This window comes from Hippocampus zosterae, unplaced genomic scaffold, assembly GCF_025434085.1.
Source record: "Hippocampus zosterae strain Florida unplaced genomic scaffold, ASM2543408v3 HiC_scaffold_231, whole genome shotgun sequence".
NCBI classification, from domain to species: Eukaryota; Metazoa; Chordata; class Actinopteri; order Syngnathiformes; family Syngnathidae; genus Hippocampus; species Hippocampus zosterae.
In genome coordinates, this window is record NW_026262824.1 from 13,327 (window position 1) to 39,899 (window position 26,573).

Consider the following 26,573-nt stretch of genomic DNA (forward strand, 5'->3'; position numbering starts at 1 on the left):
AACGACTATGAGTACTACCTGGCGATGCTGGGCTGTCTGGCGGGGTATGGGTCATTCTGGCGGTTCTCGTATCTGTTCTACGTCAACGGCGGAAGCGTGTTCCTCATCCCTTACGTTCTGTTTATGGTGCTCCTGGGGGCACCTATCCTGCACCTCGAGAACGTGGCGGGGCAGCTCGCCCAGACCACCAGCATCAACCTGTTCTAAAGACTGCACCCTCGGTTACAAGGGCTTGGCTACTTCCCCCTCATGATCGCCTTTTTCCTCAGCGCCTACTACAACTCCATCCTCGTGTACTCATGGTCGTACTTCTTCCGGTCCTTCGAGTCGCCACTGCCCTGGACCGTGGCCCACAACGCCTCGGATATCTTGAACGAAGGCTACTTCAACAACCAGGTTCTGCACCGCACTGCCAGCGTGGAGATACTGGGGGGATTCCAGCCGGGACTGTTCTGCCTGTACATCTTCAGCATTGTGCTGTGCACGCTTGCGATTGTGAAGGGAGTGAAGGTCAGTGGGAAGATCACGCTGGTGACGGCCAGCTTGCCGTACCTGCTGCTGGCGGTGCTGCTGGTTCGAGGGCTGTTTCTGGAAGGCGCGGGAGACGCCTTGCAATATTTGCTGACCCCTCAGCTTTCAAAACTGCTGAGGCCTGGTATTTGGAAGGACGCCTGTGTCCAGGTCTTTTTCCAGCTGTCGGTCGGAACAGGCGTGCCTATCATGTTCAGCAGCTTCAGAGAGAGGAGGGCGCCGATCGGCAGGTTCACATGGCTGTTCTGTGCAGGGGTGGGGCTTTGTGGACTGCTGTCGGTGGTGATCGTCTACATCTACATGTTTCATTTCGCCAGGCTGCATGGACTGCAGTTCGAGGAGGTAGTGGTGTCAGGCCCTTCTCTTGCCTTCGTGGTGTTCTCACAGGCTCTGGCTCTCCTGCCGTGGCCTAACCTATGGTCAGGACTGTTCTATTTCACTCTGATCCTGCTCGGCATCGACAGCGAGTTCGGCTTCATGGAGACAGTCGCGGCCTCAGTAGAGGACGCCATCCCTGACTTCAAAAAGTGGGCGGACCCCATCGCCGTCCGCAAAGTAATGGGGGCAATCCTATGCTGTTGCTCGGTACTGTTCAGCTTTGGCAACGGGTACCACATGGTCATGCTCGTAGACTCTTTCACTTGCAACCTACCGATCCCGCTGATCTGCCTGGCCGAGGCGTACCTGATAGGCCATCGGCTGGACTACATGGCGCTGGAGGCCAAGCAGCAGCAGCTCACGGGGGCGGGCTCTGACCGGCTGCTTCTGCGAGAAATTACAGGGCTTAGAGTGACCTACGCACTGTTGGTGATCCTTGCGATCGGACTGTTCGAGCAACTGGCATACGCGTGGACCCTTAACTTCGTGCTCAACTTGCTGGGGTGGTCGATCACACTCAGCCCGGTGCTCCTAACCCTCCTATTCCTGAAAAGGGGGGGCTCCACCCTCTCCATCGACGAACTAGACATCCGCAACATTTACACAAAGCCACGCCCCCTCGAACTCGAGATGTACTGACCCGGGTGTGAAAATGTCATTGATAATCAAGTTTGCAGAGACGCCGGCGTTGGCCTTCCTGCCGCTTCCAGGTGTCGAGGGTGCGAAGCTATTAGAGAATATGTTTTTCGTCCTAGAGGGGTGGATCGATTGGTCGGGAGGTGTGGGGTCTTGGCCGGGATAGCTGTTGACGGGATTTTGTCTGGGGCCAGATTTTACCTTAGACTGTGGTCTGGAGAGATTTGCGGAAAAGGTGGTCTTTGAAGACCCGTTTACTGATGGGTCGAGTTGAACCTGCGGATGGGGGCGGGGCGTAACGGTAAGGGCGACGAATTTATGTGGGTTCGCTTGCTAGTGCTAGATGAAATTATCCCTTTACTTCGATCCGCAACTTTCCAGGCCTGAACTTCTGCGATTTCAAGCCATCCCAGTCCGGCCGACTAAAAATCATTCTAAACCCAATAAATTCCTATTCACCAAATAAACCCATTCACCACCACCGCCACCCCAGCCACAACCAACCCCATCGCAAGCCAGAACCTGCTACTCCCTGCTTTTTCCATGGCCTCGTTCTTCACCCTTTCGAGCCGGGCTTTCGCATCGGTGAGTTTCGCATCCTGTTCTGTGAAAAGCTAGTCTAGTTGGAACTGAGAGGTTTAGAGGTGCAGGTTGATATGGGACTCGGCTTCATCGACCCTTGCGGAAAGCCGATCCAGTTATTTTTTCAGTCTCACAAACCCGCGCTCATCCCCGACCTCTTCTCCACCCCCCACCACCATCCCTCCCAACACCTCCTCCAATCTGTCCTCCTCGACCATCCCCTCAAGCCGTACCTCCTCGCTCCCACCACCACTAAACACCAAAAGCGGATACTTCCGAATGCCCACCTCCCGACACACCGACACCTCCACGTTACAGTTGACCGCAAAGAATCCAATACTCGAGTGTCTCGCCATAAGGCCTTCCAGACGCGGATGCATGTTCCTGCTGAAAACACAGCTGGGGGAGAAATACTTGATGAGCTTTGCAGTAGGCTGGGTCTTGACGAGTTGGTGGGTTGATAGCTCGAGGGGGATGGCGAGGCTGTCTTTCCACCAATCTGTGGCTGCGGTGGTTGTCAAGATCACCCAAATCATTATAACCATGAGGGCCAACGACCATCGGCTGCTCGAGGAGTTGATCGCCAGGCAGTTCAAGCTACTCTACCCGCGCTGCCAGGAGAATCCTCCGCGGGTGTACCGGTACCCCTGATGATGTGACTGTTAATGTAGAATGCCAGAAAGGCGGAGCTTCAGGCCGCTGAGGTCAGGGTGCTGGAGGAGCAGGTGGCATGCCTGAAGAAGACGGTCGCAAGGTTGGAAGGACAGCTGGCAAGCAATCAGAAGAAAGCCGCTAAGGAAGAAGACACCCGGAACAGCATGCCCGCGTTTTTCAACGCCTAGCAGCTGAAGTTCTAGAACGAGGGGCTCAAGAAAGAGGTGATGCAATTGAACGACGAGAAGAACAGGTTGGAGCAGCTGACCAGGGAACAAGAGGCTGAGCTTAATCGTCTGAGAAGGAGGAACCGGGAAATCGAGATTGTGGAGCGTAGCAGATAGGAAAAATTCAAGGAGGCGCTTGATAACCTGGAGCCGATCGTGGTGGAGGTCGAACCTGATATCAACACGGTTACAGAAACCTTCAAGGCGACCTGCAGCCTGCGCTAAGCTATCGTAGCGTCTATAGGGGAATGCTTCACAAGGTCAGCCAGCACTGCCTTCTAGAAAAAGACATCCTCTCTGGCAATTTTCGGGGCCAACCTAGAACACCTCAAGTCGAGCAGTTTGCTCAGAGACAGTCTTTTGGTCTACGCCTCGCTTAGGAGCCTTGTAAGACGGCATTTCGATAGCTATGGGAAGGCAGGGCTGAACGATCCGCGGTATTTGTCGTTGCTGGCAGGGAAGGAGGTAGAGGGGAATTTCGGCAGGAACGAGGTCAACCTTTGGTTGGAGACCAACCTCATTGAAGTTCTTGAAAGAGCCGGCAAAAAAAAGGATGGAAGAGGGGGTCCCACCTCCGCAGTGTACCAACTCGCCGCCCTCCACCACCGCGCCAAGCACCCCGTCTCCTAAGGCGTGTACCGGCTCGACCTAGACCTCGTCACCCGCCTCTAAGACAAACTCATATTGTACCTCATGAAATTCGTGGAAGACTGACAAAAAAATGCATAAGTTTATTTCGGGTCACAGGATATCGAAGATGGTGGGGGGAGAGGCTGGCTACTATAGCTTGAGGACGGCTTGGGTATGCTCGCGGGAGAGGAAGTCTTGCATCTTGTCGATGTAGGACTCGTAGCGGGGGTCGTCGAGGGCTGAGTAGAATTAGATCAGTCTCTGGTAGAGGGTTAGCAGGGTCTGGCAGTTGTCATGGTCCAGCAGCCCTAGCGATTACAGCTTAGTGGCCTGCTCCTCCAGCTCCTCAATCGGACAGTCCACCAGCCCCTCCAGTGTCACTTACTTCCGCTTGAAGCTTGCTTGGGAAGGGATGAGATTGCTGCTTTCCTTCATCGCCTGGCACACTGCCATGAACTATTGCGGATTGTCCAGCCTGCATTTCATTTGGCTGTCTCCAAAGGTCAGAACCACTTTTCCTTTGGTCATGGCCGTCCCCTTCACTTGCTCGATTGCGAAGCTGTTCCGTATCCGGACGTAATTTCTGTTGGACTCGAAAAGGATCAGACACCCATCTTGCAGCGCAAAGGCTATTTTCCGGTCCCCTTCGCTACCCCAAAACACCAGCATTTCAGCCATCAGTTCTTCATGAAATCTCACGCCTGCTCGGTAGCTCCTTATCGTGTCCACATTTTTCCGGCAGTTCAAAAACGAAATGCTCCTGTCAACAAGCCCTGCCAGGCTCATGCCCTTGCCATCGACCGAATCCCAGAAGTCTTTGAAGAGCCAGGTTCCAGCCCGATACACCTCAAAAAACAGGTAGGGTTTGGAAGGGTCCCTGTGACTCAGCACGTAGCGTAGTTTGGGCTAAGGCAGGAGAGGATGCCCGCCTTAGATCATCGCAGAAGAGATTGATATTGCAAGCTCATAGTAAAACTAGTTGGACTTGGTGGTGTAAGGGTGTGTCAGGCTGCGTATTTGTTAATACAGAGAGGCCTGTATTGCCTCGGGAATGAACTAGGGGAATTTGCGGGAGAATTAATCCATTTTTATATATCAGTGAAATATTGATTAAGGGGTCAGCAAGGTGCGTTGGCTGGGTAGGTGAGTACCAGCTAGCATGAACACATAAACCTTGGGCTGTCCTGAGTCGAAGGCCGAGTTTGACTTGTCGAAAAAGATCGCTGATTTTTCTGTGTTTTAATGGGTGTTTCGACGCTTAGTCGTTGTTGGTTATTTAGTCAATTTTAGTTTTGAGCCAGTGTAGTTGATCGAATCATGCAGGACTGGCCCCTCATGTTGTTGAGCCTGAGACTTTCCTACATCTCGTGGTTGGGCCTGGCTAAAAGGCAGCCCCAACCAAGAGATCACTAGGAAATCAAGCTAATTCAGTTCATAATTACGGTTGCTCCTATGGCATTCATTACTGTTAAAAATTGAATTTCGTATGGTCACACCGCCACCTGAAGACCCTCAGGACCGACCGCCTTCCATAATAATAAAACAATCCGTCCATAATTCACTGTGCGTTTTTGAGTCGATAGAAATACTCTTTGCGGGCAAGCAGTTACTCAAAGGAGCCAGACTATACTATTCTGCCCTTTTCCAGCACAAAAATTGTGCTGCTGTTCTTGATCGTCTCCAGTCGATGCGCGATGCTAATCGAAATTCGGCTTTGCATCAGGCCCTCGATGGCTGCCTGCACGATCTGTTCGTTTTCATTGTCCAACGCGCTGGTCGCCTCGTCGAACAGGAACGCCCCAGGCTCCCGGGCAACCGCCCTTGCAATAGCGATTCTCTGCTTCTGCCCTCCTGACAGCAGCATTCCACGGCTTCCAGTTTCCCTGTCGAGTCCCTCCGCATTCCACACGAACCCTGCACTGGCGCTCTTAACTGCTGCCATCACCTGATCATCAGAGAGGTCCTTGTTGTAGATTATGTTTGAGCGCAGTGACGCTTTGAAAAGCACGGGCTACTGACTGACTAGTCCAAACATGCTCCGCAGCTGGTGGGGATGCATGTTCTTGATGTCTTCACCGTTGACCAGAATGCTGCCCTGCTCGGGCTCATAGTACCTCATGAGCAGCTGCACGACCGTCGACTTGCCTCCTCCGCTTGCTCCAACAAAGGCCACTCTTTCTTCCGGTCCAATTTTAAACGACAAGTTTTCGTATACAGGCGCGTCCCGCGCAGGGTATCTAAACTTTACCTCTCGAAACTCGATCGAGCGAACCGCCTAAGGTTGCAAAGTAAAGAATTAGGTGCTGGGTGGCTCGTCCTCCTGTATGAGGTCATACTACCTGTGATTTCCATCCTCAGGAAATTCCCCTTGCGCGTCAATGACATCAAAAAGCTTGATGGCAGAGAACTTGCCCTCAGTGACATCGGGCATGAACTGCGAGGACTGGCCGATGTTGATGCCCGTGAAGATGATCGCGAACAGACTGACCATCATCTTCTCGATGGCAGATTTGGTGATCTCTCCCGATTCGCTTACTGAGTCGACGATGATGCGCTACTAGAGGAAGACCGCTCCCAGGTAGAACATTAGCCCGAACACCAAGAAGGTTGTGAACTGGCTTAGGCCCTGGAAGAACCCTGCTGCGACCCCCTTTGTGATCGACTCCTGGTAGGGCGCCTGCAAGGATTCAGTGTAGGCCTTCATCACGTACTCTTCCTGTGCGAAAGACTTGACAGTCCGGATCCCCGAGACCACATCGGTGACGATGACGGCAGAGGCCGAGTAGACTTAGTTACTTCTCTCAATGAACTTGTGCACCACCTTCGAGCGGATGATGCCTACGAGGATGACTATGGGCAGCATTGCGAGGGCGATGAAGGCCAGCTGCCACGAGTGGGTGAAGGAGATGATCAGGGCGGAAATCAGGCTGCCCAGGGCCTAAAGCGACAGCGCGATGTAGGTGGATGTGAGTTTGTTGACCGCAGAACAGTCTGAGCTGAGGGAAGTTGACAAGCTGCCTGGCGAATTTTACTTGGCGTCGAAGAACCCTGCCGGCATCCGGATGAGCTTGTCAAAGGCATGGATTCTGAGTCTCATGGCCATCTTTTATCCGATCAGGTTGAAAAGTGCAAATTTAATGAAATCTCCGGCGCCACCGACCAGCCCGATGATCAGGAAGAGCAGGGCCACCCGATTTATCACCTCGATCGAGGAGGCCGGGCTGATGAGCTCAGTGATGACCTATGCGAACCACACAGAGTACAGAGGGTTCAACACTCCTACGCCCAGCGAGCATATGATTGACACGATGAGGAAGGGCAGTTCCTGGATGTTGTAAGACAGCAGCCGTCCAAAGATGCTGCCCTCGTAGTCTCTGATCTTTTCTACCTTTTCCTTCGCGATCTCGTCATCAGTTTTGGACACCACCCCCTGCTTCTTTTGAGCAGCTGTCTGAGTCTTGGCGGGGTCGCTGTCCCGGTTCTAGGACTCGGCTTTTTATTCGTCTTTGATTTGGTTCACGGCAAGGGCGTAAAACTTGCCTTTTTTGCCCATCAGCTCTTAGTAGCTGCCTTACTCGACCAGCACGCCGTAGTCCATGACCAGGATATGCTCGCACTTCTTGACGGTTGCCAGCCGGTGGGCGATCGTGACAGTAGTCCGTGACTAGCTGATTCGGTCCAGAGTCCGCTGAATCATGACCTCGCTCTTTCGATCCAACGCGCTGGTGGCTTCATCCAGTAGCAGCAGCTTCGGGTTTTTAAGCAAGGCCCTCGCAATGGCTAATCTTTGCTTTTGACCCCCTGAAAATTGGCTTCCCCCGATCCCGATATAAGTGTCAAGGCCCTCGGGCAAATCCTTGACAAAGGATTCGGCCTCGGCCTAGCAAAGGGCTTTCCAGATGTCTTCGTCAGTGGCATCCTCACGACCGTAGAGCAGGTTTGCCCTGATCGAGGCGGCGAACAGCACAGGCTCCTGGCCGACGTACCCTATGCTTTTCCGCAGCCACTTTAGCTGGTAGTCCTCTAGCGGCCTTCCGTCAAACAGGATTGATCCTGAACTCTGTCTATAAAACATGAGGATCAGCTGGAGAGTGGTGCTTTTCCCACTACCGCTCTCACCGACGATGGCATTGCGAAGACCTTCTCGAATCGTAAACGACACCCCCCGCAGGACCTGAACATCTGGCCTAGTAGGGAAACTAAACATGACCTATTTGAACTATATCCTTCCCCCAAACCTCTGCGGAGCCAGGCCCTCAGGGTTCGGATTCTCCTTGGATTGCCGTTCTACGATAGTGTTGATCTTTTCGATTGCAGCCTGCCCCTCCGAAAAGATCTGGATGCTGGGCAGAGAAAAGCCCAGGACAATCCCGCCGATGTAGATCGACAGGACGATGGTCAGCACTTCCCCTCCCGTGTAGAGCTGGCCTGTGTTGTCATTTATTTCGCCCCGGGATACCAACACCCCTCCGTACCAATAGCCGAGCGAAAAGGTCATGTACTTGGCCATCGTGATCAGTCCGACTGCCGCGGCCGACAGCACCCCGAAGCGGACGGTCATGTGGACTGCCTTCTTGACCATCCCCTCAAAGAGGGAGCTCTCGTGCTGCTCTCCGCACAGGGCCTTTACCGTCTTTATGCTGCCAAACACTTCCTCGGCCTTTCGCTCGACCCCGCGTAACACTCGAGGTTGTGCTTGCTGACCTTCTTGACGATGTAGGTGAAGAAGAAGGCGCTCAGGCCAATCACGGGCACCGAGCTGAGCATCACGAGGGCTAGTTTCCAGCCCCTGGCCAGGCCCAGGATGATACCGGTCAGGGCCATGCTAAAGGTATTGATGAACAGTCCCACCTTGTCCCCGATCGCCTTCTGCAGGTTGGTTGACTCGTCGGACAGTTTGGTCGCTAGAGAGCCTTATTCCGCAGAGTCAAACCACCCGATGTCCTGGCGCAGGATGGCCCGCAAGTACTCGATCCGACAGCGAATGGCCTGCCGCTCTCCGGCGACCATCCAGGTCGTCATCATCACCCACGAGAGAACAAAGGCCCCTGCGCCCAGCAGCAGCATGTTGTACATGACCTGTTTAACTTAGTCAGCAGGCCTCTCTGACGCAAACCCGTCTGAGGCATCCCCCCAGAAGAGGGTGAACAGCGGGAAGGACGTGCCTGCCCCGACAGCGCAAACAGACCCCACCACCATGAAGACGATATCGGAACACTCTGCGAACCGGAACACCGAGCAACAATTCCTGTCCTCCTAAGGGGCTGCCCCCTCTACCTACTCCTCACTGGCGGGCTCTAGCTTCGACATGGTGTTCGCAATCATTCCAAATAATTTCCGTATCATTCGCGTCATCAAATAAATTAAAGGCATTAGATTCTGATGTCAGGAGGTGCTGACCGGCTTCACTTAGAAGTAGAACTTCTGGAGGGGGCCCACCAGGCTGCGCGAGTCGTAGTCCTTGGCCGACAGCTTCAGTTGTCGCATCAGCTCCTGCTATTCCTGCTATTTGGTCATCGTCTTGGGCGTGGACTGCATGGGAGCCGGAGAGGAGGAGGCCATGATGGGCGGCGGGGCTGTTGACTTCATTTGGCTGTTGCGTAATTAGTCTTAGCGCATCTTCCTGTCTCGTTATTATTGCTCCTTTCTCTTCCGGTCCATCTCATCTTGCTCCTTTCTCTTCCGGTCCATCTCATCTTGCTCCCTTTTTCTTCTGTCCGTTTCGTCCTGCTCCCTTCTCTTCCGGTCCATCTCCTCCTGCTCCCTTTTTCTTCTGTCCATTTCGTCTTGATCTCTCCTTGTCCGGTCCATCTACTATTGCTCCTTCCTGCGACGTTCTTCCCTTTACTTTTCAAGCATTTACTAGCGTTACCTTTGCTAACGCAGTCTTTTTTCCCTCTCCTCTGCCTCCATCTGATCCCTCTTGCGTTGCTGTTACTAAAGGCTATCTCCAGGCTCGATCTTGACCGGCTCTTTCTTGGTGTCGTCATTGGCCGGCTCAAGCCTGGATTCAGTCTTAGCGAGCTCCTTTTTGGATTCAACCTTGGCGGGCGATTCCCTGAGTTTGATACCAGAGTCCTTGAAGGACTGCTGCCGGGCACGCTGGCGTGGGGCAGGGATGCAACAACAAGCTCCGTCCTATTCCTAACGCACGGGCTTTCTGCTGGACATTATTATTTCTGTGGCCTATTTTAATCGGTTGGCATTACCCTCCCATTTCGCATACTCAAATCGGAAGGATGTCGATCAGGCGGGTCAACCAGCAGAAAAACCCTCTGGCTGTGCTCGAGCAACTCTCGAGCAATATCGAGAAAGAGCTCACCCTCATTATCCGCCAAAAGTAGCGGTGCTCTGAGTGCGAGCGCCGCAAGGAAGGGCGAGGTGAAGACCCCAGCAAACCCGAGAACGACTAGGCCAGGAGGAGGCTGCAGACAGACCTCGACTTAGAGCACCGGGAGACCCTTTCGCTTAGAGGACAACTCGCTGCTTGCGAACAAGAAAATGTCAGCCTTAAAGCATCGGCAGGAAGAGTAGCCCAGCTCTAGCAGCAGCTGTCAGGTCAGGAAGCGACTATCAGTTCGCTGCAGCAATCGCTGTGCGCGAAGACTGCTGAACTGGCAGCCCAAAACCTGGCGCAGTCCGAGCTGCAGGCCAAGGCCACTCAGACTGAGAAGGCGCTCTATCGGCAGCTCAGTGAGAAGGATCTCGAGGTATTCAGATTGACCCTGCTGCAGGAACAAGAGAGCAGGAAGGTGCGCATGCTGAAAGAAGAACTGGGCCAGGCCCAATAGGCGCGGGAGGAGTGGCTCCGGAAGCAGGAGCGAGAGAGACTGCTCGAAAAGCGGGGAAAGGAGCGAGAAGCAGCTCTATTCCAGTAAAAACTGGTCTAAAAGCCGAGAGTATCATTCTAGAACAAGGGGGAGGGCGGCTGGGCTGAGGGCTGGAAGTAGGGCCATAAGGAAGGCCTGAAGCAGGGCCGTTCAGAAAACTCAGCAAAATAGCTCTAAGAAAGGGCGGCTAAGCTAGCCGAGGAGATTGGCCAGCTGAAGGAAAGATTCCAGGCTGAACAGAACCGAGCGCAGGCTCTTGCGCACGACCTGTCATCCGCTGCTGAGCAGGGCGAGGCATGGCGGCGGAAGGCCGAGGAGAGCGCCGCCAGGGAGAAGCGGGCTGACAAGCTGGCCGAGTAGGCAAGAAGCAAGGAGAAATGGATTGAGGCGAAGAACTAGTAGCTGAAGCAGCGTGAGAAGGAGCTGGACCGCAAGAACAAGCCCCAGGAGATGGAGAAGGGGCTGGTCGGCAAGCTGCGGCAGCTGGAGGAGTAGAAGGCCGCCTATAAGCATTAGATCCACGAGCTCGAGAAACGCCTCAAAAGGAAGAAAAGCGAAGAAAGGTAAAAAAAGGCAGCTAGCGAACCCAAGTCGGATTCCTCTGCCGACTTCAAACTCCGGCTGCTGACCGAGAACATGGACAACCTGGTCCTGCGGCTGGATTAGGAGCGCGCCAAGAGCAACCGGCTCGAAAAGGAACTCGCCAGGCTCGAGGACGCAGGCCGCGCCAGCGAGGAGCAGAACTGGCTGCTGAGCTGTTTCAAGGCCTTCAGCGACCTGATCGCTGAGCTGCAGCTGGCCATGTCGCCGGACCTGACCGCCATCCACGACCAGCTGCAGCAGCGACTCAAGAGGGACAGGCAGTTTGAGTACAACGAAGCGATAGAGGAGATGATCTCGGAGGTGGTCAGCCGGCTCAAAGAGCTGTACCGGTCGCGGGAGACCGGCATGGTGCAGCAGGCCGTGCTGGCATAGCGGCTGCGCACAGAAAACGTCTTCCTGAAGATGCTGGCTGCCGACGGGCTGGACTAGGGCCTGTAGTCGTTCGAAGGGTACATGGGGCGGCTGTAGAGGCAGGGCAAGTTCCTGAACCGGCGGGACTTCGAGGAGCACGCCTTCTACGAGTACGCCCACGAGAAAGAGAAGATGGTCATCCACGACAGCGCCAAGACCAGCGAGTCCTTCATCAAAACCATCTTCATCTTCTTTGAGGACGTGATCAAGGTCTTTGACGGGCACCACCCCTGTCTGCAGATGCTGGGGGAGGTCCAGGAACTGGTCAGGATCGGGTTCACCTCGCCTGACTCGCAGTCCAAGATCACCCTCCTCCTTTAAAAAATCAAGGACTGGATCATCCACAAAATCCGGTTCTTTAGGCGCAGGCTTAGTAAGGTGGTCTCCCCCGACGACCGCAACCTCATGCCCATCCAGGAGGAGGAGGAGGAGGAAGTGCCGCTCCATGCAGTGGCCCTCGAGGAAATAAGGGACTTGCAGGCCCGACTGAGAATCGCAGACAGGCGGATAGTCCGCCTCTCAGAAGAAGCCGAGGACAGAAACCGTCTGCGCGCGTACGTGGGGGCGCTTTAGGGGCTGATCTAAAACCGGCGGGAGGCCTGGGACGGCATGAACGAGCAGCAGCTAGACAAGCTGAGCCGATACTGCTAAATCCTGCTTCATGGATCATGATTATCGATCTTTTTTAATTGCCATGCAGACAAGTGTTCGTTACAGGCCAGCCCCCTCGCTGTCCCTTCACGGCACCACCCTCAGTGCTGTCACCCCCTCCCGTATGGGCAAGGCTGTCACCCCCCTCCGCAGGCATTCCAGCATCAACCGGCACATCCTGTCGGGGCTGCCTCCCCAACCCCGGCAGAAATACCTGCCCGAGTTCAACCACTGCGTGCCCTGGGGCCTGTCAAAAGACAGCATGGCTGCCGTGGTCAGCAGGCTCAAGATTTACAAGGGGACGGTCAAGTCGACGGTCAAGTCGAAGTGAAATCATTTCGTTTTAGTTTGTCGTGGCAGGCCTGTAGATCCATCAGCAGGTGGTGGGCGAGTGTAGAGGGAAGTCTCATGGTCTGGGTGGGGGTGGTCAGCTGCACGAAGTGAACCTGCGGGGCCGGCAGTACTCTACGAAAGCCCTGCACTCTTACAGGTTCAAACCTTTCACTCTGCTCTTCCTTCTCGTCCCGCCACCCATCCATCCCTTCAATCGCCTCGCCCATCAGCACCGCAAGTTCCCGACTGACCCCCAAATCGAGCATTTCTTTCAGGAGGATGTCTTGGCGAACTTGCCACTTGAGACTGTTCTTCACGATGAAAAGTAGCACTGAAATGAGGCAGGCGGACTCCGCGGAGGTGTAGCCCTGCCTGGTGAGGCCCTGGAGGGCACGGTCTTTGTCCTGACTGCGAAGCAAGGGCAGCAAGGCCTCCAAGGCCTGTTCGGGCAGCCTGTTGAGCAGATGGATCTTGGTCAGAAACCACTCCGGACAGGCGACATTCCCACAAAACTTGAATTTCATTAATCAACATCCTTCCGCTGGGGCTGGCTGTCGATTATCGCAAAGATCTCACTGTAGAGGTGGCCCAGCTCCTGCTTTATTATTGCTTCTGCCTTCACTGTCTTGCGGCACGACCGTTCTGCAGCCGCCATGACTGGCTTCTGCTCGCCCTCGCACGCGCACCTTCGCATCAGGTAGTCGTAGTAGTCCGCGCATTACCGGGTTTCCTTGTCGGGCTGGACCTTCCACCCTTTGCGGATCACAATCGACTGTTCCCTCAGATCCCGTATCATTATAATGCCAGAAGACCTGTCCATCGTCCAGGCAGACTCCAAGGCCGACTGCTACCAGAACATCCTCCCGCAGATTGCCTCGCTCGTGGCCGGTGAGCCGGACCTGATCGCCAACCTGGCCAACATCTCAGCTGCGCTCATGGAACAGTTCCGGTTCCTGTGGGTAGGGTACTATCTGCCTCGGGGGGATGAGCTTGTCCTCGGCCCGTTTCAGGGGCCGGTCGCTTGCACCCGCATTCGAAAGGGAAAGGGGGTGTGTGGCGCCAGCTGGGAGGCGGGAAAGAGCTTGGTAGTGCCTGACGTCAGCCAGTTCAAAGGCCACATCGGGTGCAGCAGCAAGTCACGGTCCGAGATCTGTGTGCCTCTGTTTCGAGAGGGCTGCATGCTGGCGCTGCTGGACATCGACAGCTAGCAGCTCTGCGCCTTCAACGAGGTCGACCAGCACTACCTGTAGAAGATGCATCAGGAACTCTCCTTGGCATGAAGCATAAGCTAATCTTGTATCGACCTCCCTACAATAAATTTGGATTATTGTATCCTAATGCCGTCTGAGGAGTTTGAGAAGGTTGCTGCCGAAGTCAAGAATGTGAAGACCAAGCCTTCCGACCAGGAGCTGCTGGACCTGTACTCGCTGTACAAACAGACGACCGTCGGGGACGTCAACATCGAGAGGCCCGGGATGTTCAGTTTCGAGGCCAAGGCGAAGTGGGACGCGTGGAACGGGCGCAAGGGCCTGAAGAAGGAATAGGCCGAGGCCCAGTACCTAAAGCTGGCGCAAGAGGTCATAAAAAAATACGGGCTGAAATAATGACAGAGCCATCCATGCAAACACCCGGGAAGGATACCTTATATTATTCATGGGATAGATCTGCAGTTAGGGGCCAGCGAACAGCCTGGCCGGTGCGTCCCTGGCCCGCCTCAAGAGCCAGGGCATCCCCATCCCCACCACCGAGGCTGTTAGCACCCTCAACTCTCTGCCCAGCCTGCCCCACCAGCCCTCCTCCCAGCCCCAGATCATCGTCCCTTTCAATAAGGGCGTGTACCGCGGAGAGGGCCGCGACGGCCGTCCGGAGGGGCTGGGGCTGGTCTTCTATTAGGGAGGGGAGGTGCTCCAGGGCCGGTTCGTGGGGGGAGTGCTGCAGGGGGTGTTCAGGCTGGTGCGGGACGACGGCAGTTATTTCGAAGGAGAGATGGAGGATGGCAAACTGGCGACAGGGTCCTTCAAGGACGAGATGCATGGAGTGTTCATGAAAGGTGAGTTCACGAACAGCCAGCTGACCGGCAAGGGCGAGCAGATCGTTCATGAGGAGGGCGAGTACTACGGGGACTTCGAGGGCGGACGGAAGTCAGGGCAGGGCAGGTTCCTCTCCAAGGGCAACCTTTATGAAGGAGGGTTCAAGGACGACATGTTTGAGGGGTACGGCTCGTACACTTTCGCGGACGGCAGAGTGTATGAGGGGGAGTGGAGGGCCGGCCAGATGCACGGCCAGGGAAAGTTCCGCTGGCCTTGCGGTCAGGTCTACGAGGGAGGCTACGAGCACGGCCTAAAGAGCGGGAAGGGCAAGCTGACCTACGCTGACCAATCCGAATTCGAAGGCGAATTCCAGCAAGGCACTAAAAAGAGTGGGGTATTTCGGGAGCACGGGAAAGAGACCCATTTGAGCTTCGAGGAGGGTGCTGATTTATGATGCAAGTAGGCTGGTCATAGACAGAGCGAGGAGAAGTCGGTCTTGTCTTTTTTCTTCAGCTTGCTCTTTTTCTGGTTGTCGGGGGTGGGCTCGGACATGCTGGCGCCCTGTCTGAACTCGGTCTCGATCCAGTCCTCTTCCTCGCTTTCCAGCAGCTTGGACAGCCGGGTGCTCAGCCCCCGCGTGGGCTCGGACTGCGCCTTCTTGAACTCCGCGAAGATGGCGTGGTTGGCGGCCTGCTTGGCAGAAATGCGGGTGACCGGGTTGGGGTCGATCATCCGGGCCAGCAGGCTCTTCATCTTGGGGTTGCCAGTCTGGGGCAATGTAACCTTCCCCTCCATATTCTTCCTCAGGATTTCGCTGGGATCCCCCTCGAACATCTTGGCCTTGTACATCATCTCGTAGAAGACCGCCCCCAGACTGAACACGTCGCACTTGACCGTGTAGGCCCGCTCGCCCGCCAGCACTTCGGGTGCGGCGTAGCCGATGGTCCCGCAGCTCGCGAACTCCACCTCCTCGTTCTCGACCATGGCCAACCCGAAATCGACCAGCACGGGCTCGAGCCTGGCAAAGTTCTTGAACATGATGTTGTCAGGTTTGATGTCACGATGCGCGATCCCCTTCGAGGCCAGTGCCCAGACCCCCTGCAGCAGCTCGTACATGATCTTGCAGACCTACCAGTCCAGCAGCTCATACCGTTTTTTCAGCACGTTTTCGAGCAGCCCGTCTTCTGTCAGTTCCTGGACCAGGTAGACCGAGTTCTCAGTCTAGTTGACTTCCAGCAGGCGGATGACCCCGGGGTGTTCCATTTTGCGGAGGAGGTCGATCTAATTCCTCAGACTTTTCCATCGTTTTTCCTCCTTGGGCTTGGGGATGGCCTTGACCGCCACCTTCTTGCGGTCGGCCAGTCGCACCGACTCGTAGACAGTGGCGTATCCCCCTGCCCCGATCTTTTTCTTGGTCAGGTACAGGTCGTGGAACTGAGTGATATTTATCTTGCGTCGGAGAAAGTCGATCGCCCGGCAAAGAACCTGCGCCTTGGCCTTCAGCCGGATGGTCTTGGTACACCCCTCCTTGCTGAGTTCTATCGAAATAGGCTCGAAACTGGCTGGAGGGGCAGGCTCGCCCCATTGTATCGCAAGCTTCAGCTCCCACCGATACTGGATTACCTTGCAGCGGGCCCGCTCCTCCTCCAGCATGCGGATTGTCAACAAATCCTGAAAAAATTCAACCAATATTTTTTCTCCAAGCAGGCCATCAAAGGTCTACGTGTACTATACCTCTTAGAGCGAAGGGGCCCAGCCTTCCATATCGTACATCTCTTATAATAACAATAAATGTAGAAGGCCAATAATTTTTTTAATGTAATTTAGGCATTTTCAACCTACAATTTATTTAAAATAAGGGGAAAATTATCAGGCATGTGCCGTTACAAAGCTGATTTCTTTAATCTCGCCAGGCTTGGAAACGCACTCCCAAAGAGCGAGTCCATCGGTCTTCCGCAGCCCACAAAGAAATACGGTGCAAGCATTTTTTAAGCAATATAATAATGTCATAAAAAATTAAAGAGGCAATCGAATTTTAATAATTTAATAACTATCACTGAAATTGCTTATAAATCATTAACCCGCAGGCCCCGGCAGCTGGTATGCAGGCAGCAGCAGCGGCTGGTACCCGAGTCGCTCCGCCAGGGCCGACATAACCCCCAGCCATGCCTCAAAGCCGATGTCGTGACAGGCTTCCAACAGCTCTCATTTTGATTATGGCCCAAGGCTTATCGAATCGCTAAATTTGAGATTTGATGGCCAATGCCAATTAACACAAGGTGCTGACCTACCGAGTCGAGGTGGAAAGCAGGTTCCTCGGCAGGAGGGAGCTGGCTCTGATGAAGGTCAACTGCACGGAGCAGAAGCTGCTGATCATCCGCCCCTCCAAGACGTGTGTCCACAGACTGTCGGATCTCGTGGTGCGGGCCGGCGAGTTAGAGGTCAGGTCGAACGGCCGGGTCTACCGACTGTTCGAGTCGTAGGTGTTCGAGGAGCACCTTGGCTGTATCCTGGAAAAGATCGCATCTAAGGCAGAAGAGTGTCCCGAGGCTGTCGTCCGCTCTTGCTCTGGGTGTGAAGAAGAGTGTGAGAAACTGGACAGGAGGTTCCTGCTGGGCGGATTTTGGTAGATTTCGGCCCCCGGAGTGGTCTCACTCAAACCCTAACTCCATAAATCATTCTCAGTCTGGAACGACAGGCTCGCGAATCTTCTGCAGCGCCCGAATTTCAACGATTCTCAGTTTATCACCGAGTTTCTGAGCGATCCCGGCTCACCCGGGTTGCTGGACGTGCTGGCCAACATGCTGCGCATTGCCGACCCTATTTTCCATGGAAGCAGTGCTGCAGATGGGCTTGGGTGGGGCTGCAGATTCATGATGTTTTTGGTGGTGTTCCCGATGGCTGCGCTGGGATGGGGTTGGCCTAGAATGGAGCCCGCCGGGAGGATCCTGCAGGGGAGAGCCGGCAGCTCCAGGATCGGGGTGCGAGTGGCATGCGCCAGCCCTCTGATCATCGACCTGCAGGCCTCCTCTCCTCTCTACCAACTGAAAGGGCAGCTCCGTCTCAACACCGAATTCTTCGGCTTCAAGCAAGTCTCAATCGGCCTGTAAGGACAACTGACCCTAAGCTCGGCAGTTTGCGAGTTGACCGGCTGCCCCATGAAACTGCTTTGCAAGGGGTTCATTGACTCTTGCAAGGAAATGGTCATGGCTGGGGAGGCGATCGTCGAAGGGACTGGTGTTTATGGAAGAGTGTCTTTGTGGACTGATGACCGTCTGGAAGGGAGGGTCACCCGGCCAGCCGAGCAGTCGACCTGCTAAGTGGAGGGTTCTCCCTGGCGGTACCTGAAGATTGGGGAAGACACGACATGGCTCGAAGGCGAGGGGGCCCTGCGAGTGCCTGTGTTCCAGGCAGAGTAATACAATGACTGATCAGATTATAATGAAGCGAGAGGCACCGGATGTGACCGAGCTGGCCCTCCGGCTTGGCGAGCTGAGTCTCAGGAAGCGGACCAGGTGGGTGATTTCCTTGCCCTTCAAGCTCGAGCGAGGGTCACTGCCACTGCCCCTGCCAGGTGCGGGGTCTCGGCTGGCAGTGGCCCTGCCGCCCACCCTGCCACCCTTGCTGGCCCTGGTGCTGCAGCTGCTGCAGTGAATAAGTAGTATCGCATTATTATGAAGCAGTGGCTGAAGCTCTACCGCCCCACCATCATGAAGCTCACCAAATTCGACCTCTCCCTGCTCAACACCTTCGTCTGTTCGGTTGCCTTCATGGCCGGTGGAGGTCAACTTACCACGCTGCCGCTGCTGGCCGCCTCCGCCCAGTCACTTGCTATGTCCTCGCAGATCTTCAACCAGCTCATCGAGCGGAAACAAGATTCCTTGATGACCCGGACCCGACTAAGGCCGCTGGTCACCAACGCCATCAGTACTCGGCAGGCCTGGGTCGCGGGCGGCTTGCTGGGGGTAGCAGGGCTGGCCGGCAGTCTGATGATCAACGTATGGACCGCTGCAGTTGGGGTTTCCACCTGGGCCGCGTATCTGTTCATCTACACGCCTCTGAAACGAGTCACCCCCTGGAACACTCTCGTGGGGGCGGTCATCGGCGCCTGCCCCATCTAAATGGGCTGGGTGGCCTCCGGCTCGCACCCCTGCCTGTGCGAGCCCCTGGCAATGTTCCTGTACCTGGTGGCATGGCAGCTCCAGCACTTTTGGGCGATCCGATGGACCTACAAGGAGGACTACGACCGGTGCTTCAAGATGGAGCAGAGCCCCTCCATGGCGCTGTTCCAGGGGGCAGTCTGCATGGGGCTGGCCCTGGTCGCGGGCAACTACTCGCTGACCTACTGCCAGGCCAACCCCTTCGGCTTGCTCAACTTGATCTTCTCTGCGAATATCCTCTACTACGGGTTCCTGAGTATGGCCAGGTTCGAGAGGGACGCTTAACCCTTAAGCTAAAGCGAGACTCCTACATCGGCTTCACGGTTAGCATGGTAGTCCTCTTCTTCCTCGGCAACAACAAACCCACCCCCGACGAGCCCCGCAGACCCTTCCAGCACAGCCCCCCCGCCGACCACCAGTGCAACTGGATGATCTGAAAATTCACCTTCTAAATAATGAGGTTGTGGGATGGCAGGATCGAGGGATATACCGCCTGTCTGGCGCTGCTGGCGGGCTGGGTCCTGTGCAGGCATGTGGCCGGGCCTGCCTCTTCGCCCCTCTAGCTGGTCTTGTTGATCGGCCCGTTGCTGTGCCACAGGCCTGAGTTGCTGCTGCTCCCGGCTTTCGGGTCTACCCCGCTGCTAGTGCTCTGCGGGCTGCTAAGCCGAGTGCGATGGCCTTTCATGGTCCTCGCACTGTCTGTGAAAGCGGGCCTGCAGATCGACGAGGAACTGGTGCTCTACTGCCTGTGCTACGTGCTGGTGGAGGTGAAGCTGGCCCGCCGTGACAGGCTGCGGAGAGCAGTCTAGGCAGGCAACAAAGCAGCCTCAGAAGCTATGGACAGGCAGCCCCTCGCCATGCTGCTCCTGGACGATCACCTGACAACCCACTACCACAACACCTACGCCAGCAACTACTTCAAGCGATTCAGCCAGCCCCTGCCGAGCTTGCCCGCCCTGCTCTCCTAGTCCACGCTGTCAACTGTCCTCTCGACAATCACCACCCTGCAAGAAGGGCAGTAGCACCGGCTGCTGGTCCTGCTCGGCCCCCAGCAGGAGGTCACTTAGCTGATCCTCCAGAAAGTAGGCAGTGTCCCGAACCGCCTGCTGTGCGTGCTGCTCTGGAACGCGGACAATGAAGCGAAGTACCACACCCTCAGGCGCTTCGAGAAGCAGATGGACATCGTCAGGGAGGGGATGCTGCAGGATGCTCGGGACCAGCCCTCGACCATCGGCTGGTTGATGGTCTAGCTGCAGCTGCTGAACGTGTACGCCAGTCTGCACGAAAGTGACCTGCAGAAGCTGCCTGCCTCGGGCCTGCTGCTGCCGGTGGATGAGGCCAGCGAGTTCAAGGAGTTCAACCCCCGGCACCTTATCCTCGGGGTGTCCGATACCTTCGCGGTCAAGTACTTCGGGGATCTCGAGCTCAGCCTCGAAGTGGACTTTAGCAAGGACTTCCCGGCTAGACTGCGGGGGCAGCTGGAAGCCTTCCGCAGGATGGTCTTCTGCATGCTGTTCTACGTGATCGACCGGTACTCCGGCTCAGACCCTCTCCGGATCTACCTGAAGTGCGAGGGCGATCGCAAGATGGTCTTCACGCTCGACACCAACGTCTGGATGGTCAAGCCTCGGCCTGACTCGGTGCTGTCTCTGAAGCTGACTGGAGAGCCGGCCTGGAGTGTCTGCATGTTCGCCCTATCGAGGGTTGTCACCCTCATGGAGGGGAAGATCGAGTTCGCCTAGCGAAGCCTGCAGGTAACGGCCACCTGCCTGCCGGTGCCAGGCGACCACGAGCCTTGGTAAGGCTTCTGCGCCTCCAGCAGCCCCCGCCAGCCGACCATCCTCTTCAAACCCTACTAACCCCAGCGGTAACTCCTCTAAGGCCCCAAACTCGACATAACCGAGGCCTTCGACACCAACAAGGAGCTGTTCATGGTGGGCGTCCAGCACGTGGTCAACAGGGTCGTCCATGAAAAGGAGCAGCTCAGGAAAGCAAAGCACTGAGGCATGTCACTGTCAGATGAGATGGTACCGCTGCGACAATGCCTTTGCCGACTCGTTCGGGGGAGCGGTCACCATGGTCCTGTAGCGGTTGTGGTACAGCTCGATAAGGGCCTGGCTCTAGCCCTCGGAGAAGACCTTTTCGTTGTGGTGGAAGGAGTTGACCTTCTTGCCGTCCCAGACTTTGATGTCCCGAAACCAGTCCATCAGCAATGGTACCCTCCACCCCTCCTTCTCCTGGAGTTCCTTGAGGCTTTTGATTCCGGTCGATTCGGCATGGCTCTTTCGATGACCATTACTTTCCAGTCGATCTCGCCTTGGTCTAGAAGGCAAAAGCTGCCGAGGATGAAGGCGTCGATCACAGACCCTGTGGGAAACACGTGACCGCTGATTTCCAGCACGTCAAGAGGGTCATCATCGCCCGCCAACCCGTCCTCGCGATAAAAGGGGTCCTCCCAAGTCTGCGGGATGAAGCCATAGTTAAAGCAGGGAATTTCGCATAGTACCTGGGCTGCAGACCCCATCAAACCTATTTTTGCTCGAGGTGTGCTGGATCTCATGGCAAGGGTGCTCCTTGTTGACCTCCAGCTTGGCCAGCCTGTTCATGGGTATCTCTATGACGGCGTTGACCATCCCGCCGCCAGTCTGAGAGGCAGGTCTCTCCACAAGGATTGTTTCATTATCATGTTCAGGAGCAGATGTTGCGCATCATGTGGTCGAGCGAGGCTAGCTCCATGCACCGGATCTAGCCGATCTCCGCTTCATCTTCTAGTAGGCCTAGAGCCCCCGGCAGTGCCTTTCTTCTAGCGCAGCTACTTTTGGATCACGCCCTTCTGGATCCGCAGGCCTTAGATCTCTGCCTCGTAGATGCGCAGCTGCTCGAGGCAGGCTCCTGCACTTCAGACTACAGTTTGTGGACCAGGTCCTGCTTGGCGCAGTGCTACTTTGACGAGGCTTACAGTCTGGCCCTCATCTCGCCGAGATCCTGGCCAGTTCCAATTTCTCCCCTTCCAGATGTTGTTTGCCTGTCTGGACTGGTGGAGCTAGTCCTTCAGCTCGCTCAACTCGCGGGATAGTCGTCGCCTCGCTGCTGAGCTCGAACAGGTGTTTGTTCAGGATGTCGATTTCGGCCTCCTTGTGGGCCAGCTGGGGGACCAGCTATTTCAGCCGGCTTAAAGCTCGATTGCCTTCCGGCTACGTTCTTCGAGCAGTCTGGATAGGTTCTCTAGACTGCTGCCTGGCTGGCGTTTTCGACTTTGAGACAGGACACGCTTTGCTATGCTGTCAGCAGCAGCTCCTTTTGCCTCGCCAGTTCCCTCGCCTGCTCCGAATCCAAGCTCTGGACCTTTCCGGCACAGGCCTTGAGCTCAGCCCTAAGATAATCATTTTATCTCTGCAGTTTTTTTCCTTTCGACTCGGCCATCTGCAGGCTGTGCTCTTTATCTCTCAGGAATTTTGAACTCGGCTAGTTCCTTGCTGGCTTCCTTGAGTTATTTTGGCAGACTGAATGCTGCTCGTTTTTGATGGCGACCGCGTTCATCACCTCCTCCAGCTGCCACGGTGTTGCCTAAGCATCCTCAAGTACTGCTCTTCCTGGGTGGCCTGGCTCTTTATACAAAAATAGGGGTCAGGACAAAACCCTCTCCATCATTCAAATTCAAAATACCTTAAAACTAACAGCAAAAGGGCATCGAACATTAGGCGAAGTGCCTGCTTCCAAGTAATGACAGAATCATATTTGCATGATTCAGAATTATTAGTCTCCTTGCTTTTTACATGGCAGGCACAGTTTTTTAACCCTCTCAAGGCACAAATTGGCTAGATCAATGGCTTTTATGCCTTTATATGAGATGGGATGGATCAGGCACAAATATAATAAGATGGATACAGAGATGACCCACTATCGCTCGAGCCAAGCAGGAGCTCGAACTATGGGGCACCAGACCCAGTGAGGGCAGCAACCGGGGCAGTAGAGTGGTCGTAGCCGGCGACGGAGATGTGATCCCCATCAACTCGGATGTGGTCGCCTCCATGACCCGGATTGCGGCAGTCGATCAAGCTGTCAAACGCCACTCGACAACTCCCGCCGGCAGTCCGGGCCTCGCAGGGGCTCAACCCGGACATCAAGCCATGCGGGTCGAAAAGGAGTAAGGTTAGGACCGTGCGGGGAAAATCGACAAAAAGGCGGCCGACAAGTAAGAAAGTTCAGGAACATGGACGAGCACAGGGTGGCGCTGGACGAGCTGTGCCGGCGGTTCGGGACCAGCGCCGAGAACGGGCTGAGCAGCCAGGCGGCCTAGCTGCGCAACCAAGAAGAGGGCGACAACAAGCTGCCTTAGAAAAGAAGACTCCCGCCTGGATCCGGTTCCTGCTGAGTTGACGAATGGTTCAGCATCCTGCGTGGGTGGGCTCGATACTGTGCATCATCACTTACATCATCCAGCCAGCCAGAACCTGCCCAACCTCTACCTCGGCATCATCCTCATCTTCGTCATCCTCCTGACCGGCGCGATCACCTTCATGCAGAGCGCCAAGTCAGACGCCCTCATGGATTCTTTCAAGAACATGTTGCCGCAGACTGCACGGTGGTCCGCGACGCAAGCTCACCCAGGTCCATGCCGAGAAGCTGGTCCGCGGCGACCTCATCGAGCTCAAGAGCGGCGATAAGGTGCCCGCGGATATCCGGATCACCATGTCCAACGAACTGAAGGTGGACAACTCTCCCCTTACTGGCGAAAGTGACCCGCTCCTGCGCACGGTCGAATGCTCGCACCCCGACGAGCCCTCGAGACCAAAAACCTGGCGTTCTTCGGCACCCTGATCAAGGAGGGCAAGGCAGGGCATTGTCATCATGATCGCACAGCAGACCGTCCTGGGCCAGATCGCAGACCTCGCCAGTGCTGGCACCGCGGTCAGTCCCCCCTCCGGAAGGAGCTCGACCGGTTCGTCCTCCTGATCACGGTGATCGCCCTGGTGCTGGGCATCGGCTTCTTCATCCTCGCGAGGGTGGTGACAGGCCTCAGCTACCTGGAGTGCATGATCTTTGGATCGGCATCTTGGTCGCAAACGTCCGGAAGGCCTGCTCGGCTGCATCACCATCTCCCGGCGATCACGGCCCAGCGCCTGCACGAGAAACAGGTGCTGGTCAAAAACCTCGAGGCAGTCGAGACCCTCGGCTCTACTTCCTGTATCTGGCCTTCGGACAAGACCGGCACCTCACCCAGACAAGATGACCGTCGAGAACGTGTGGTACGACGGGAGATCCACCGCGCTGAGAGCATGGAAAAGTACGAGGAGGGTCATGAGTTTGAGTACGAGCCCCCACCGACCCCGTTTTCAGGATGCTCCATGAGGCGGCGATGATCTCGTCTTAGGCGAAGTTCGACGTCAGCCAGGAAATGCTTGCCGAGCCGGGGTTCAAATGGGCGAAGGCCCCAGTCCTCGGCGATGCTCAGAAACCGCCCTCGTAAAGTTTTTCCAGCCGATCGAAGACATCGAGACCACCCGCGCTCGCTACAAGATCGCCAGCTGCAAAGACGCTCGATCGCCAAGATGCCTTTCAACTCGACAACAAGTACGCCCTGACCATCGTGGAGCAGCAGACCGACGACTCCTACTACTGCATGTACATCAAGGGGGCTCCCTAGAAGATCTGGAAGTTCTGTGGCAAGATCACTGATGCGGGCCGGGTCCGGGAGATCGACCTTGAGATGAACAAGAAATTCGAGGCGGTCAATCTGCGGTTCGGGAAGAACGGGGAGCGCGTGCTTGGCTTTGCAAGTGCCATCTCAACAAGGAGGAGTATCCCATGGGGTACGGGTTCAATGTCTCCAACCCTGCCAATTTCAACTTCCCTATGGAAAATTTCACTTTCGCAGGCTGGTCTCCTTGATGGACCCGCCGAAGGAGTCAGTCCCTACGCCGTGCTGAAATGCAGGTCTGCAGGGATTAAGGTCATCATGGTCACCGGCGACCAACCCCCCACCGCAGCCGCCATCGCCAGACAGGTCAACATCATCAGTTCGAAGACAGTGGACGATCTGGTCGAGTAGGGCTACTCCAAAGAGGACGCCATGGAAAAAGCAAAGGCCATCGTCATCCACGGGGACATGATTGTCAAGGCCTACGAGGACGGCGAGGAGGAAGGCTAGCTGAAGCTGATGAGTGGGTCTCCAAGTCCAGTGCGTGTTCGCGAGGACCACGCTGCCCAGAAGCTGAAGATCGTGAGGGCCTGTCAGAGAGCCGGCAATATTGTGGGGGTGACGGGCGACGGGGTCAACGACAGCCCCGCGATCAAGCAGGCGGACATCGGCATCGCCATGGGCATCATGGGCACCGACGTGTCGAAGGACGCGGCCGACATGATCCTCCTGAACGACGATTTCGGGTCGATCGTCGACGGCATCGAGTAAGGCCGCAAGATCTTTGACAACCTGAAGAAGACGATCGTCTACCTGCTGACCTCGAACATCACCGAGATCTTCCGTTCCTGGCCTACGTCACCATGCAGATCCGCTGCCCTCTCCAACATCTTCATGCTCGTGATCTGCGTCCGGCACCGACATCCTGCCGCCATCTCCCTGGCCTACGAGGAGAGCGAGGTCGACATCATGACCCGAAAGCCCCGCAAGATCGATGAGCATCTGGTCTCTCTGAAGCTCCTGGTACACGCCTACGGGCAGATGGGGGAGATCGCCACTGCGGCTGGCTTCTTCAGCTTTTTCGTGACCATGTTCACCTACGGCTTTCCGGTGTCCGCCCAGATTGCATCATCACGCTGGTGGGCTACCTGCCCAACGAAAATGACGTGTTCTTCGATGACCCTGCCCTCGCCTCGGGAACACCAACATCCCCGCAGACGCCCGGCAGAACTGCACGGCCTTCGCTGAGGCCTACCCCGCCAACTTTACGCCCGACTGGATCGGCCTGACCAACACCTACGGCTACGCAGACATGCGCATGAGCCTGATCTACTGCAACCCGTCAGGCATCTGGCAGCAGTACGGCCCGCGCAGAAGATGTCCGAGATGGCGACCTGCCGGCTGAACAGCACCTCACACGTGACCAAGGCCAAAGTGTGCTACACCACCGAAGCGGTCTACTACGGACAGTCGTCGTACTTCGTGGCGATCGTGATGGTGCAGTGGTCCAACATCATCTCCTGCAAGTCCAGGAAGTCGTCCTTCGTCTACTCCCGGGTCAACAAGGTCATGCTGGCCGGCATCCTCTGTGAGACGGTCATCTTCATCTTCTTGCTGTACGTGCCGGGCGTCAATACGGTCTTCGGCGGGAGGCCGCTGGACTTCTTCCTGATGGGCACCCCTGGCCTCTGTTTTTCGGTGCTGCTGCTGCTGTGGGTCGAGGGCCGCAAGGTGCTCATCAACCACCGCAAGAAAGGCCAGGCCACTCCCAACTGGTTCTAGACGCACTGCTATGGTGAGCATCCTTATTCACATTCATCCGAGCAGGCCTGCTTTGCTTCCGAGTTTGCCTTACAGCCCCGCACGAAGGTGTTGATCCTGGTGCAGCCTTTGAGAGTGACCGAGATGTCGGGCTGCATCTTCTGGTAGGAGGACATGTACCGGCTGTGGTTGAACAGGTGCTCCACTTTCCGGAGGGCCTGGTCTTCAGCTGCTATCTCAGCTGGGTGGTGAACTCTGCATCTCTTTGGACTGCTGCTCGACTTATCTCGGGGTCTCCTCCTCGTCCTCCTGCGAGGGAGAGCGCTCTCGCTTCTGCTCCTGCCGGTTTTAGTTCAGGGCGTTCCTCAGCTTGTTGATGGTGGTCTTGTAGCCATCCGCCTTCAGCATCTTCTTGATGCCAGCAGAGGTCAGCCCCTTCTCGCTCAGCTTCCGGAGGCGGTCGGGTATCTGGCTCCTCAGCTCGTTGCGGTCGTAGAAGGGCACCTTTTTCGCCT

The 26,573-nt window shown here is 55.9% G+C and overlaps 5 protein-coding genes across 5 annotated transcripts; 4 read left to right on the forward strand and 1 right to left on the reverse strand.

Annotated features, from left to right (window-relative positions):
• Positions 1–249: 249 nt before the first annotated feature.
• LOC127594756 (sodium-dependent neutral amino acid transporter B(0)AT1-like) lies at positions 250–1,548 on the forward strand. The gene has a single exon (XM_052056518.1). The coding sequence runs from the start codon at positions 250–252 to the stop codon at positions 1,546–1,548; it is 1,299 nt and encodes a 432-aa protein (XP_051912478.1).
• Positions 1,549–5,262: 3,714 nt separating this feature from the next.
• On the reverse strand, positions 5,263–8,714 carry LOC127594757 (ABC transporter B family member 2-like). The gene is given in 10 exon segments (XM_052056519.1): positions 5,263–5,913; positions 6,022–6,192; positions 6,238–6,354; positions 6,460–6,576; positions 6,799–6,879; positions 6,922–7,095; positions 7,138–7,825; positions 7,877–8,298; positions 8,343–8,542; positions 8,618–8,714. Coding segments are annotated over 10 exon segments (2,718 nt in total).
• A 4,552-nt stretch (positions 8,715–13,266) lies between these two features.
• Positions 13,267–13,674, forward strand: LOC127594754 (GAF domain-containing protein A-like). Its single transcript, XM_052056516.1, has one exon. It carries the CDS (start codon positions 13,267–13,269, stop codon positions 13,672–13,674), a length of 408 nt encoding a protein of 135 aa, XP_051912476.1.
• A 129-nt stretch (positions 13,675–13,803) lies between these two features.
• LOC127594755 (acyl-CoA-binding protein homolog) lies at positions 13,804–14,070 on the forward strand. Its single transcript, XM_052056517.1, is given in 1 exon segment — positions 13,804–14,070. A coding segment is annotated over 1 exon segment (267 nt).
• Positions 14,071–22,786: 8,716 nt separating this feature from the next.
• Positions 22,787–26,079, forward strand: LOC127594758 (sodium/potassium-transporting ATPase subunit alpha-like). Its single transcript, XM_052056520.1, is given in 20 exon segments — positions 22,787–22,803; positions 22,857–22,990; positions 22,993–23,109; positions 23,112–23,232; positions 23,234–23,420; positions 23,423–23,490; positions 23,492–23,565; positions 23,568–23,667; positions 23,669–23,757; positions 23,760–23,871; positions 23,873–23,943; positions 23,975–24,103; positions 24,106–24,177; positions 24,180–24,221; positions 24,224–24,430; positions 24,433–24,534; positions 24,537–24,572; positions 24,575–25,432; positions 25,515–25,656; positions 25,707–26,079. Coding segments are annotated over 20 exon segments (3,051 nt in total).
• Positions 26,080–26,573: the final 494 nt, after the last annotated feature.

Bases quoted from the DNA above. Each gene is read 5' to 3' on its own strand.
- LOC127594756 (XM_052056518.1), top strand. From the start codon at position 250: ATGATCGCCTTTTTCCTCAGCGCCTACTACAACTCCATCCTCGTGTAC.
- LOC127594754 (XM_052056516.1), top strand. From the start codon at position 13,267: ATGCCAGAAGACCTGTCCATCGTCCAGGCAGACTCCAAGGCCGACTGC.